At 29.3% G+C, this 15,805-nt stretch overlaps 1 protein-coding gene across 1 annotated transcript in view; it reads right to left on the minus strand.

Annotated features, from left to right (window-relative positions):
- The window catches only part of LOC115886840 (zwei Ig domain protein zig-8-like), a 524,614-nt gene extending 511,310 nt beyond the window's left edge, over positions 1 to 13,304 (minus strand). Inside the window, exon 1 of the mRNA XM_030906144.1 lies at positions 12,792 to 13,304. Within this exon, the coding sequence (XP_030762004.1) occupies positions 12,792 to 12,846 (55 nt within the window). The 5' untranslated portion in view covers positions 12,847 to 13,304. The remainder of the gene's footprint in view (positions 1 to 12,791) is intronic.
- Positions 13,305 to 15,805: the final 2,501 nt, after the last annotated feature.

Genomic DNA, 15,805 nt, shown 5'->3' on the forward strand with positions numbered 1-15,805 from the left:
TATTTCATATGGAATCTAAAAAAGACAAATATATGAAGAGTTGTTTTTGAAATATGATAATTCCAGCCACTTTCGTTTAAACCCGAATTGTGAAGAAGTTTAAAAAAGAACACCTGAAGACTTTACATAATTCATTTTTAGCTTTATATATAAATTATATTTAAAAATACTTTTAATAAATGCGTGGTGTAAAAAACCCTGTATAAAACCATTGATTTTAAATATGTTGTAGAATATTACTTAAATATCTAATTTTATTTTAATTAAATTTCATCCAAATTTTATTTATTTGAAGTATGAGCCATAATATTAATTTAATTGTTATACACTGCTATTTTCGAATTTTTTATAGGCTGGTTCTTAATATTAATTCACAGTATAATACACATATTTATTTTAAATATTAAATAATAAATCTAACAAATTCTGATATAATTAATTTAGTAGATTTTTTGTAATTAGATGATAATTACGAAACTGAACAAAAACCAGTCTATATCAGGATTTTTTGGACCTTTTAAAACGAGGAAAAATTGAAATTTTGTCAGAAAAATATGACCCTAACTTTGTAAATTGCTCCAAAATTATTCGGCATTGCGGCTGTTTCAGAATTATTTAGTTTTCCAACGCAAAAATCAAACTTTTCTGAGGGCAAAATACGCATTTTATAATATGAGTGACGGTTTGGTGGGAAGGTAATATTTAATTTATGGCTGCGGTTTTTTTCAATTAAGCTCTAAACAATTTTTCGTTTTAAATTTTAATTTAAAATTTATTTAATAATGGGAATAATACAAAAAGAGTTATTAATACTATAACTTGTTTTATACGAAAAAAGGATAAAATATCAGCATTATTCATCAGATTTTGTAGTTCCTAAGAAGTACAAAAGACAATTTTAGAAGATGCCTATATTTTATTCACATTTTTCCGAGTTTTGATGGTTCTTGTAAACAGGGTGTTTTAAATAAGTGCACATATCTTTAGGGGTGGTTCAAAAACACATCCGCAGAACAAATTTATGAAGTATTTTTTTACGAACAAAAATATATTGAAAATTTTGTATTATTTAATTGGGATTTTAGATTTTTATCTTGATAATATGGCATTATGGGTAGTAAGTTAAATTTAAAGGACTGAAAACCCACAACAATCCAGAGGTTCTGAAGTTTTAAAATAAAACTCAGCTATTTTGGACTTATTTGGGAAGCGGCAAAGAGAAAATACAATGCCGGCAAGATACCCACTGATTGGCTAAAATCCATTTTTATTGCATTACCCAAAAAACCAAATACTTCTCAATGTGATGACCACCGGTCTGATGTCGCATGTCCTCAAAGTATTCCTCCACATAATTCATACCCGTATATACAACAGATGCGAAGGACAGGTTGAGGATACACAGTTTGGATTTAGGAATGGAGTTGGCACGCGCGAGGCACTTTTTACACTGAACGTTATTACACAGCGATGCAGGGACATGAACGTCGATATATATGCCTGCTTGATAGATTATAGAAAGGCTGACTGAAATTTTGACTGTGTGTCGCACAAAAAACTTGCCGAGATTCTTGGAACCACCAGTGTGGATGAGGAGGACCTGTATGCACAGGTATATATATAGTATATCACCCAATTATACTGGAACCAGACTGCAGAGATCAGGGTGGATAGCGGAACATCTAAAGTAGCAATTAGGAAGGGCGTCAGGCAGGGGTGTGTATTATCCTTTTTATTAACTCCTTTTCAACATCTGCTCCGAGGCGGTATTCCGTGAGGCACTAGAGAGCGTTGAGGACGGTATCAAAATCAATGGTACCCTGATCAACAATATTCGCTTCGCAGATGATACGGTCGTACTGACTGGCAACATTCTACACCTTACCCTGTATATGGCGTTCCATTTGATATAGGAAAAGAAAAATAATATTTCTATAAATCAGTTTCCTATGGGAACCAGGTCTCTATGGGATTAACGCAGCGGTGTTTATATAAAATAGCTATTTTATTTTGCAGATTTTCTTACAGTACAAGTGGCGAAATATCCAGAAAACCTTTTTGGAGAAGCGAATGCCGCCACAAAGGTATAGATATTATTTTTAGTGACTATGCAGGATGTCAAAAAAATATTGTATCGAACTTTAGTGGGTGATTCTACAAATAAAAATAAAACAAAATGTTCCTATGAGCATATTTTGTTTATTTTTAAGAATATTGGTAAACCGTTTTTCATGAAATTTGGTACTCTTCCACAAATTTTAATGCCAAAGCAAATGGCGAAACATGTATAAAATTTTGTAACAGCTCTGAAAGGGTACTTTCCATTAGGGTTGACAGTACTACTAGTAGTCCTTTTTTTATTCTTATAGATACAGTAAATTCAACAAATGACATAAAAAGCTAGAACTTTTTTACGTTAAAAAAGTGCTCTTTGTTTAGTTCTAAAGGGTGAACGGTTTTTAAGATATTTGCGTTTAAAGATTACGATGCATCGATTTTAGTATTAGTGAAATGATAAAATGTAAAGAAATTTTAAATAAATCAATCTCCTGATTTTGCTCCAGTTATCGATGCGTCTGAATCTTTAAACGCAAATATCTTGAAAACCGTTCACCGTTTTAAACTAAACGAAGAACACCATTTAAAAATGAAAAAGTCCTATAGCTTTAATTTTCACTTGTTGAAATTACTCTATCTATATCGATAAAACACATACCACCTAATCTTCCAGCCCTAATGGAAAATACCCTTTCAGGGCTGTAACGGAATTTTACATTATCGCCATTCGCTTTGGTATTAAAATGTCTGTAAGAGCACAACATTGCGAGAAAAACGGTCAACCAGTGTTCTTAAAATAAATAAAATATATTATTTTTGTTTACCATTTCGAGAGCTGTAACTTCTCAGGGAAGCATTTTCGGGGATATTAATACTATTTTTTGACACCCTGTATATGCGAGATTTTGTAATTGTTCTGCTTTTATTTTTTATTAATTTTAGTAATGATTTCTGATAGAATATAAAGACATTCCAATATTCAATTTCCTTAATATGAATTTACCAGATGTGAACATAAACGACATAAACGAGTTACAATTTAGAAAGTTTCCAATTGAACTCGGCACTTTCCAATCGAATTTGCGCATCATATTCCCTTCATAATATGTCGCCGAACAGTGGGGAAATCCCAAATTGATAACCCCCGATTGCCACACTACACATCGTTAGTCTGAAAAACAATTAGGGCCAATTTGAATGGGGCGTTGCGCCCTAGCGCCATCTCCTCGAATAAATAGCAATAATGAGACAAACTTCAGGTTGTCGAAAGTTTCCGAGCATTGACGAGACAATAGGCGGACTTTGCCGATTGCCGCTTCGTCTTCGATAAATTAAGGAAGTTTCGGAAGGGTTTGTAGGGGAATGTCGCTGCGGAAATGTTTTTGTGTTGCTAATTATAAAGTTTTTGATAGGTTTGTCAGGTTTTAAAAGTATGATGCGTTTTTATGACGCATTTTGAAAAAGTTGTTTTTATACTTTTGACCGTTTTTTTTGGTTATTAAAGAAATTATTACTTAACAACCATATTATAACCACATCCCTTGCGTACGGCGTGGTAGCTGGTATTAGTTGGAGTGCTGGGTTATAGTTTTATCAACAATAAAGCAATAATTACATTAAAACTAAAAAGGTTGAGCGTTTGATATACAGGGTCCGGCAGTAGTGCGTCGGGCATCTGTAGCTCCTAGAATAAAAAACTGGAGAATTTTGTTTAAGTGCAAACCTTAAGTATGTACCAGGATGTATATCAGGAAAATATTTTAACTTCTATAGGGTGGCTCAAAAAAGTGTGAGTGGACCTGGATGATTTTTTTTAAATGGAACACCCTGTATATTATTGCATTTTTGGCTTCCTTTCAGATCACTTTACATAACCCTAAGATATGAATAAATATATTTCGATAGTTTCAGAGATATTAAAAAATAAATCAAAAATATATATTTTTCAGCCCTTCTTAAAAAAATTGATTAAAAATACAAGAACAGTTCTGAAATCAAAACTATTTTAGGTATTTACTTTAGATGGTCTGTACTTACTTTGTTATGAATATGAAAATCGTAAATCATACAGGATGTTTAAAATTCTACTCCAAACTTTCTAAAATATAAAATAATTTTTCTTCGTTTTTTTAAATGGAACACCCTGTATATTATTTTTTCAGTAGACGAAGAATTAAAAAATGAACATTTTTTATATTTAGAGTATACTCAAAATTTTTAACGGTTTCGCAGATATTTGCGGTTTTATATTTCATATGGCATTTTCCACAGTAAATTTTTATCAAAGCCACCCAATGATTTTTCTCTCGTATTTTACCATTGAAAGCGCCATATGAAATAATACTGCGTGTATCTGCGAAACCGTTAAAAATTTTGAAATACTCTAAATACAAAAAATGTTCATTTTGTAACTCTCCATCTAATAAAAAAATAATATACAGGGTGTTCCATTTAAAAAAACAAAGAAAAAATATTTTATATTTGAGAAAGTTTGGCGTAGAATATTGAACATCCTGTATGATTTACGATTACCATATTTATAGCAAAGTAAGAACAGACCATTTAAAGTAAATACCTAATATAGTTTTGATTTCAGAACAGTTCCTGTGTTTTTAATAGTTTTTTTAAGAAGGGCGGAAAAATATATATTTTTGATTTATTTTTTAATATCTCTGAAACTATAGAAATATGTTTATTCATATCTTAGGGTTAAGTGATCTGAAAGGAAGCCAAAAATGCAATAATATACAGGGTGTTCCATTTAAAAAAATCATCCAGATCCACTCAGACTTTTTTGAGCCACTCTATAGAAGTTAATTACCGGTATATTGAAATTTGGGTAAATACTCAAGATTTTCACCCGGTCTACCGAAAAGATCAATATATATTATATTGAATTTGGGTAAATACCAATATACCAGGTATATAATACCCAATCACACCCACTTCCTTAATTTAAGGTATTCTAACAATTTTTAAAAACAATTTGTTGTTAAATTAAAATTACTGAATTATATCGCTATTAAAAAATAGGGGTTGATGGTAGAAGGTTGAAAATTTAGGGTTGTATGTATTTTCATACAACCCATCATTTTCATCATAAAAAATAAATAATTTTTACTTTTAATAATATTTTGTAATTAATAATTTGTCATAAAAATTAAAAAAATTGGGGTGGGCCACCCTTATCACTTAGGGGTATAAAAAAGAAATAACAACCTATTCTCAGACTTAGAGAAATTTCATCACAATCTGTTAAGCCGTTTCGGAGGAGTATGGTAACAAAGACTGTGGCACCAGAATTTTATATATTAGATACAACAAAATTAAAGCTATTGAAAATAAAGAGAAATCATATTTCTTTATTTAAATAATCATTTCTATACGATGTTAAATTGAAGCGACTATAACAAGTGATAAATTCTAGAACTTATGTCCAGGGCACACTGTATATGTTCAAAGAACACACTGTATAAACCTAAAGTAATACCATCACATAAGGTACTATTTATAAACCGATTTAAAGAGTAAATCATATTTTTACATATTCGTCTGATATAAAAAATTACTATAAGCAAACCAGCAAAAGCTTACTTAAACCTCAAAATTGCGATACAATTTGTTATCGATAAAATAACACATAAGACTAAGACTTAGTTGTATTCTAAGCAACTTGACCTTAAATCCTCAAGGGAAAGATGGTGGTCAGTATATAGTATAGGCTATAATTTATCTGACCAAATGTATAGTTCCTTTATCGAATTTACTTAAACTTAGTACTGCTTAACTGTTGAACCCGCGACATTTGAACCAAGACAGGGCGGCAGCCAATATGTTACTTCGCAGCGCTATTATATATACGACCGAAAATGTATCGGACAAGATTTATGCTCCACGATATCGCCAGATTGAATTAATTCTTGCTCCTGGCCAAGAGACTGGAGCAAAGTTATAGTATAATGTGTATAAAAATGTTTTCTTCGTATATTTAATGTAAGTACCCATCTGCTGTAAATTTTGTTGCTAGTCCCAAGGTAAAAATGTATTTACTGTATTTGAAATATAAATAATTGTTTACCTAAAACATAAATAATAAAGAATACAAAGTATGATTAAAGAAATATTATTAGAAATTAATTCTCCATCAATGTTTACAAAAGGGGTCAACTTAATTAGCGGAAATTAGGTTCTCGAATGGAAATTGCTAACTTGAATTTTAAAATATAAACAGCTAATGATTTTATTGCTTGAAAACATTAAATAAATACAATACACAAAATTTTTTGCCCAAGATTTATGCTTCACGATATTGGCAGTTTGAATTAACCGAACACTTAAAGTAAATAATGTGCTAGGTGCCAAATTCGCTATTTCGAGAAAAACAATATTTTTTGTTATGGAACAAAAAATATTATGGTTATGGAACCAATAGCCGCTCATAAGGGATTTTTACGCAATCGATCCCGAATTCTATTTTTGACATTCCTTAACCGCCGACCCAGTCGTTCAGAGTACAGATATTTTGGAATTCATAAATGCGCATATCTGATATTTCACCAGATTAGAAATCACAATAATCGAGACTGCGCCACATATCCGATATTTCTCCGCGATATAGTCCACTAACGCACAGATATTAATGAGAGGTAAAGACTACGTCGGAATAAATCTTTTAAAAATCCCTTGCGTTGATGGGCGGCTATTGTATAAGAACGGGCGGTGTTTCTGTTGAGAATTTTATTAAATACCTAATAGCCGTGGCAATTAACGCTTTACACAGGGTGAGTCTTCAATAAATGCAAATATTTTTAGGGTTAGTATATTTCGACCCGAGAAACACGATTATGCGTTTTTTTTTCGCGAAAAAAACTGTGAAAATTTGGAATTTTTTGAAAAATCTTTTTGATTGTTATTTTAGTTTTTAATTAAAAAACATAATTTGTTGATAATATGGCAACACAGGTAGTAGATTAAATATACAAGAAAGAAAATCGTGTCAACGCACGGAAACATGATTTCCGTTGACACATTTCCGTATAGACTCATGTCTACACATGCCTTGGTTAATTTTTAAGAGCGAAATGAACTTGCCACCAACAATTTGCAATTTTTTCAACTATCATTACTGTATAATGTTAGTTTTTAATATCAGGAATTGACTTTGGTGACGTAATGTCATATCGACACTGGTTAGAACTCTATACTAAAATTTAATAACCGTCAAAAAGTAATCGTACAGGCTTGGTTTTAATAAATATTAGCAACACTAACCGAACTAAGGATATTAAAAAAATAATTGTAATAACTAAGTGTACAAACAAACAAGCATCTTGTAAAAAATACTCTAATATTTTGTATTGCTTCCCCCGGCTGCTATAACTGTGTGTAGACGTCGATTTGTACTGTTAATGAGGCTGCAAATATATTGTGTTATGTTTTTCCATTCTTCTTCAAGGATCAAGCGAATATTCATAATTTCGGTTATCTTCAACAAGATAAATGACTTTTGCACAATCTTCTACATTAAGAGCCATATTCAATCCTACACAACAATATCACCAAATCTCACCAAATCACCAAAGCCACCTCGTCTTTATGAAAAATAACATTAAAAATAACGATAATTGAAAAAAATACAAAATGTTTTTGACTAGTTCATTTTGTTGAAAATTTGCTTACGAAATTATTGCACAGGGTGTTTTAATGATAAGGTAGAAAACAACTCTTCGATTAACCCTGTATAATAAGTCAAATACTAAGGTTTATATTAAACTGAGTTTACGAATTAAAGTTTATATAGTTATATACACTTTGCTAAAAAAATCAAGAAAATATGGCTAAAAATAGAAAATAAATAACATTTTAAACTTGACCAAAAAATTTTCCGTTGCGTTTTTTTGCATCCGAGTGTATTTTATTTTTTTATATTTTAAAATATTTTTATATACAATTTTTTAATCAAAAACCATCAATAGTTTGATTTCAAATCTGACACTATAAACTTCATGTCCGTGATATATTGTTAAAAAAATGATCTTTAAAACAATAGCCGTTTACATATTGTCCACATTTTATTTGCTACAAAAATATTAATTGAATTGCAATGCACGTTCGCGTTCTATTTTTTTCGAAATTGATCCAACTACATGTAACAATACGAACTTTTATTTTTCATCTCTATGTTGATAATCGGTCAGCTATATTTGCTTTTTCATTTTTTTTTTCAGCAGCATGTTTTCGAAATACTCTATTTGACACGACACAAAAATATGTTTTTAATGCACAATACTTGTATAGAAATATCAAATCGATATTTTAGTGAAGAATATTAAAACCCTTTTATTAATCCGACGTAGGTAACTGTTTTATATAAAGCGTCAATAATTAAATAATATACAAATTATTTTATGAAAAAGCCTTAGATTTTTTAAAAAAAATCTTGATAGAAAACATAATATCTTGATAATATGGCAACATGGATGGCATATTAAATTTGGAATAAAAAAACCTAGCAAAAATTCTGAGGTTATCAAAATTTAGGCCAAAACTCGTTTTTTTAAATTTTAAAATAAAATATTTTTAATATATTTTGAACTTATTTGATTGAACACAGTAAAGTTATGTTTCTTTAATCAAGATCTACCAGCCCTGAAAATATTCGCACTTATTTTACTCTGGATATTATATTAGAACACTAGAAAAATATATAGATATAAAATAAGTAGTTTAGTCTAACTTTTAGTCGGCTGAGGTAGATGTGGTATAGCGAAACATTTAGTGATTTTGTAAATATATAGCGCAAAGTTCTTATTAGTCTAATTAGTTTTGAAAATATAAATAATTTGAATTATTTTTAGTATATGCATAGTATATATATGAATAAAATCCGAATTTGTAAGTTTTTTACTTTAGATATTAAATTTATTAGGAATTTTATTTAAACAATAGGTACGAGACAATATGGGTATTAGGAAGGGTAAATCCGTCGTGCTGTGTTGAAATGTATGACTGAAAAATTTATTGAAATGTTTTTCTTATTCACACCAGTTAACGGCTGAATGAGATACATTCTTACTTTGAAAAGTCCGAGGTAGATAATGATTAGGTATTAAAACTAAAAGAAATCTGGACTTACATTGTTTATTTTTTTTCATTGGTTTTGTCTCCTTTAGATACAATATGCCGTGAGTAAGAATACACTTTGGCACTTGCTAAGTTGGAAGTTTTTTACACGGCTCAGAGTTGACAGCTGATAGCAAAAAAGAGCAGATGGACTATTTAGTCCATCTATTATTCAATCAAATAGTCGATCGGCTCCATAAGAAGATATTGTTTTCACTTTTGCAACTAAATATCGGCCAACTAAAAATTACCTGTCAACGCGTAGACTAACTATCTCAAAAGAGATCGCAAAAGGAAGGCAGAAAAATGCACGGTTCGTTTAAAAAATGTACCAATTACATGCTTTCAAAAACGCGATAATTATTTTGATTAGTAAAATTGTTATTGCTTAATATCTCTTCGCTCTTTATATCAGTGAAGATGCAATATTTAGATTGAATATTGTAAAACTTAGGTAATAATAATAATAGCTCCTGTATATAGCGTTTAACGCCTTGGGGTTGTAATATTTTGGTACAATATCGATAATATTTGTAATTTCATTAAAATTATTTTTATTGTAGCCTTATAGATATTACTTTCTATACGTCATAGCTATTATAATTAACTCTCCCTGTTGATATTTATTCGAGGATATTTTTTTTCGATCATATATTAACTAGGATGGCTAACAGCAAAAAATTATATTAAAATATCACCAAAGATTAGATCTCGTGTCCCATTGTTCCTATTAACTCTTTGACATTGATAAATGAACAGTTAATTTACTGCAAGGTGTATTTAATGTTGTGTGGAAAATAAATTCTTCTTAATTGTACTCTAGAGCTACAATTATTATGAGTTTTTAGCTGAATGCTTATAGGTTTATAAAAATATTAGGTAATAAAATATTTGCCTGTAATAAAAAATCTCTCTATTATAATAAATACCGATAAAAAATATTTTTAAAAACTTGCAGTCAATAAAATTCAATAAATATTTACTTCTAAAGAGAATTCGAATTAAATAAATTAATATAATAAGATGTTCTAAAAATAAAGATGACAGTTTCTTATTGCTTCCTTTTAAAATTTTTATTTGACTTTGCGCATATCTTTCTAAACCTGCTATATTTTAATATATTTATAATTAACAACTATTTAAAATATTTATAAGCAAAATATGTTTATACGATAATAGTTTAAAAAGGTAAATTTTTGTACCGCCATAAATATATTTTTTTATTTAAAATAAAACAAACCAGTATCATAAGCAATTAAGTTATGTTTGTTAAGAAATAATAAAATAGCAAGACTTTATTTTAATTTAACGATATTTTTGAATTGAAATAACCAGATACCTACAATTACTACATATTACTTAATTATAACAATATTTATATTTCTAAATAACCACATACCTGCCATAGGAAGAACAAACCACAGGAGAAGGAAGCAAATGGAAAGCAGAAACATATTTGGAAACAATCAAGAACAGTAACGGATTTTCTTCTTAAAGTTTATAGTCAAAAATGTTTGTCACATATTTTATTAATAATCACAATATTTTACAAATGTATCCACACACATTATAAATTGAACGTCTAGTTTATTTATCTGCACCAAAAACTAATTCATAAATTTTCAATATTTATTAACAGAATTTGAAAAACAAGAAAACTTGAAATTACGTTTTTAAATAGTTTCGATACAGTAAAGGGAAATATTCCACGCCAAAACAATCAGCCTAAGCACTGACATGCAATCTCTAGTAAACCGACTATTTAATTGCAAAAGTGAAAACAATATATTCTTATGGAGCCAATGGGCCGACTATTTGATTGCATACTCCTCCGGAACGCGGATGCATATAAATATATTGGTTACAAGTCTGCAACTAAATAGTCCGCCAGCTAAAAATTTCCTGTCAGCGCATAGCCCAATATTACGCAATGCAGTCAAATAGTCGACTGATCGGCTCTTAAAAAATGTATTGTTTTCATTTTTGCAAACTAAATATCTGCTAACTAAAAATTACATGTCAGCGCGTAGACTAATTATCCCAAAAGAAATCGCAAGAGGAAGGCGGAAAATGTACGGTTCGTTTAAAAAATGTAATAATTACATTTTCTCTAATACGCGATTGTTATTTTGAGTAATAAATTTAATTGCTTATAATGCATATATAAGTGCATAATAAATAGTATGCATTAATTGGATTGCATATTGTAAAATTAATGTACAATATTAATAATATAAGGTGCCCGGTGGCGTAGAGGTACAGGCTCTCGTCTACCAATCTGAAGGTAGTGGGCTCGAATCCCACACCCGGCATTTCATCAGCCGACTATATTTATTAAAATAAAAATTGTTTGGGTACCTAGGTCAACTCAGCTTTAAATGAGTACTTGGGATTCACGATCCTGAGGTAATAATAGGCGGTTGAAGCGTAGTGCTAGCCACATTACCTTCCTTGTACACCGAACGGCTCTAGTATGGTAAGCTGTACCTTGCTACTCCCAAGGCGTTAAACGCTATATATACGGGAGCTATTATTATTATATATTAATAATATTTTTTGTCATTAAAATTATTTTTTTGTTGTATCTTAATAGATATTACATATACATCATGGTTATTAATTAACTCTCATTATATCTCATAAATTAACTAGGATGGCTAACAGCAAAAAAATCTTTGACATTAATAAATGAACAGTTAATTTATTAAGTTGACACACCATGGTTTTTACTGTAAGGTGTATTTAATGTTGCGTTGAAAATAATTTCTTCTTAATTGTACTCTAGAGCTACAATTATTATGAGTTTTTAGGTGAATGCTTATAGGTTTATAAAAATATTAGGTAATAAAATATTTGCCTGTAATAAAGAATCTCTCTCTTATAATAAAAACCGATATAAATATATTTTTAAAAACTTGCAGTCAATAAACTTCAATTAATAATATTTACTCCCAAAGAGAATTCGAATTAAATAAATTAATATATCAAATATCTTCTAAAAATAAAGATGACACTTTCTTATTGCTTGCTTTTAAAATTTTTATTTGAAATTGTACATATTTTTTTTAAACCTGCTATATTTTAATATATTTATAATTAACAACTATTTAATATAATAAAATTATATAAGGATTCTTGCCACTTAACTGCTGATATAGAAATTTAATACCACTCTGTGTTTGTCATATACATATGTATATGACAATATTTATATTTATGTATCACAATACATAAATTAAATTTCTATATCAGCAGTTAAGTAGCAAGGATCCTTATATAATTTTATTATATACCTATACTGCAAGAAATTTGTTTTTTTATTTAATTTATTTATAATTAACAACTATTTAATATATTTATAATTTAAAAATATGTTATACGATAATCTTTTAAAAAAAGGTAAATTTTTGTACTGCCATAAATGTATTTTTTTAACTTAAAAGAAAAGAAACGAGTATCATAAGCAATTAAGTTATGTTTGTTAAGAAATAATAAAATACCAATACCTTATTTTAATTCAATTGATATTTTTGTATTGAAATAAGCAGATACCTACAATTGCTACATATTAATTAATTATAAAAATATTCTTATTTCTAAGTAACACATACCTGTCATAGGAAGAACAAACCACAGGAGAAGGAAGTAAACGGAAAGCAGAAACATATTTGGAAACAATCAAGAACAGTAATAGATTTTCTTCTCAAAGTTTATAGTCAAAAATGTTTGTCACATCTTTTATTAACAATCACAATATTTTACAAACGTGTCCACACACATAAATTGAACGTCTATTTTATTTATCTGTGCCGAAAACTAATTGATAAAATTTTAATATTTATTAACAGAATAACTCGAAATAGTTAAATTATTTTTGTAAAGAGAGTAGGTTTGTACTCAAAATACTGTAATAAACTAAACCGATAAAGTATGAATAATAAGTAGTAGTATTTTTCGTTTTTAACTAAAGCTGATTAAATTTTTCTATATTTTTTTAAAACAATATTTTGTACTAAACATGCTTATCACTGTTTAAATGTAATAAATTTTGAACACACAAGACATACGAGTTAATATTTATGAGTTTGTCGTAACTTCGTGATCTCGACAGAGGACGATTTTTCGAAAATGAGACGTCGTGGCGCTGAGCAGGAAACGGCGTCGCGTCAGCAGGCGTCGCTGGCACCGAGACGCGCGTTATACTGTCGGCTCTCGGCAGGTTTGCAGGAGAGGCGATCTGAGCGCCATCACGTTGGCGATGAGATAGTTGGGGTCTCACGGTGATAAGAGTTTCCGAAGGTGTACTGGAATGTGCTTGAGGATATTCTTTATTTTAATAGTTTTATACGTAACACATATACATAGATAAATTATTTACTTTCCATTATTTGCGTCTCGTCTTTCGACGTAATTACTCGTGTGGGATAGTGTACTCCAAAGTGGGATTTAATAATCCAAATAATTTTTAATAAGAAAAACAAATCTATTTATTTAAATAACACCAATTAATTGTAAACTTTTATTGCATTATTCTCATTTCCTAAGCCATTCTTGATGGAATTTATATATCCATTTTATGAACTTGGGGCGTCCAACTGAGTTTCTTTTTCATGATTTCTGGGATATAAATAACACCTTGCTTTGTAATTATTATTGACATTTATTGGACATGTAATGTTTCAAGATCACGTCCGTAGTAGATTTCGATGATTCTTCAACGTAATATACAATAATGTAGTCCTTAAACGTTATGTGTGGTATTAAAATACCACACACATACCAAATACTGGTTTCTAAAGCTCACTTATTAAAATATTTTAGGATCTATACTAGCTTAAATACAAATTTCAATATTTTAGGTTAAGGATATTGTTAGGTGTACTTTCTTCTTAATTCTTAAAGTATTTTCTACTCACTGATACTTACGATTTATTACTACTTACAACTTGACTATGAAATAATTTTTACTACCATACAAGTCTCGAAAACTTATTAAACTCATTATTTGGACTACATATAGGTAAGGAGGAAAGTAATATACAGGGTGTCCCTATATTCCGTGGACATAGAATTACTATGAATTTTTGGAATCAAAATAAGTTTATTGGACACCATATACCTCTATTCAAAAGTGCTTGGTTTGTCTGATAGGGGGCATCAAACTTAAAAAAAACATTTTTTAAGATATTTTAAAAATCGTTATTCCGATTTGAGTGATATTCTGGGTGAATTTGTTTTGCTGAATGCTTTATTATTTCTTTTCACAAAAATCAAAAAAAAAAGTACTGGAAGGGTGAAAACTATCCCCGCCCCTACATAAACTTCAGTATAAATATTTTTCAACTCCCATGACACATTCTCTTCTCGTAAAATGGTCCCTCTAGTATTTGTTACATTTTTGGTTTCTTGTAAAAAACGCCAAATCGCATAGTTTTTGAGAATTTTTTTTTTGGAAAATCTATTTTTCCAAAGCTGATCTATGAAATACATATACATATTCCTATATGAAGAACTACGTATTTTTTGAATCAAAATAAGTTAATGGCGCATATTTTAGCTTTATACGAAAGTACTTCGTTTGTTCGTTAGAGGTCATCAATAAAAAATAAACCCGAACGTTATTTAATTTAAAATTTATTAATTTTTTAAGCTTTTTATGAAGCTTATTCTCAAATATAATTTGTGATACATAAAATTCCATATTTTGGCAATGTAGATTATTAGAGCATTATAGATTTTATGCGCCTCTGTAGCTTAATGTGACAAAAAACATTTTTTGAAAGTCAGCTTGGGAAACATAATTTTTTAAAATTATTTTTAAAAAGTAGTTAGCGGTGGCTTTTTTACATGCGGTGGAACTTTTGTATAGAGGTAAATTGTTTTCAATAAACTTATTTTGATTCCAATGTCCACGGAATACTAGGACACCCTGTATATTCTAATTTAATTTAGTGATAAGCGGGCCGGACTTTACTTCTACAAAAAAAGTAAGACCAAAACTACTACTAGCTCTAGATTTGCAAAACCAAGGCTAATCAGTACAACTTACAACTTACACAAGACGGACTCGCAGCATGCAAAGCTCTTCCTTGTTTGTATTTCTTGTATTATTGGTGCTGTGTTTTTTACGTTTTTATCTGCATGGTTATTTTTTATACATCAAAATCAAAAAAGTAACAATTTTTTTATTCCTCCGCCCTCCCCCAATAGTTTATTAAATGGATAATAATAAAAACGTTTCCTCTAACTACTACCGATGAATATGTTAATTAAGGTATTATGGTAGCCGTCAACCTATGCCATATATATCATATTCGTATAAATACATTTTTTTGTACAAATTAGCCAAAATTAGTCGTATTAGTTAAGTTGCTGTTGATTTTTGAACAATTCAAATAAACATAATATAAAAAATTATACAGGGTGAGTCTTAAATAAGTGCAAATATTTTGAAGGTAGTATATTTTTGGCGAAAAAAAAATAATGTTTGAAATTTTTGGATTTTTTTTTAGTTTTTAGTTAAAAAACATAATTTATAGGTAATATGGCAACATAGGTAGAAGATTAAATTTACAAGAAAGAAAATCTAGAATAGTGTATATTTTTTTGGAAATTTTCAAAGTAA

The sequence above is a fragment of the Sitophilus oryzae genome, unplaced genomic scaffold (genome assembly GCF_002938485.1).
Source record: "Sitophilus oryzae breed Bouriz unplaced genomic scaffold, Soryzae_2.0 scaffold_499_pilon_pilon, whole genome shotgun sequence".
NCBI lineage: Eukaryota > Metazoa > Arthropoda > Insecta > Coleoptera > Curculionidae > Sitophilus > Sitophilus oryzae.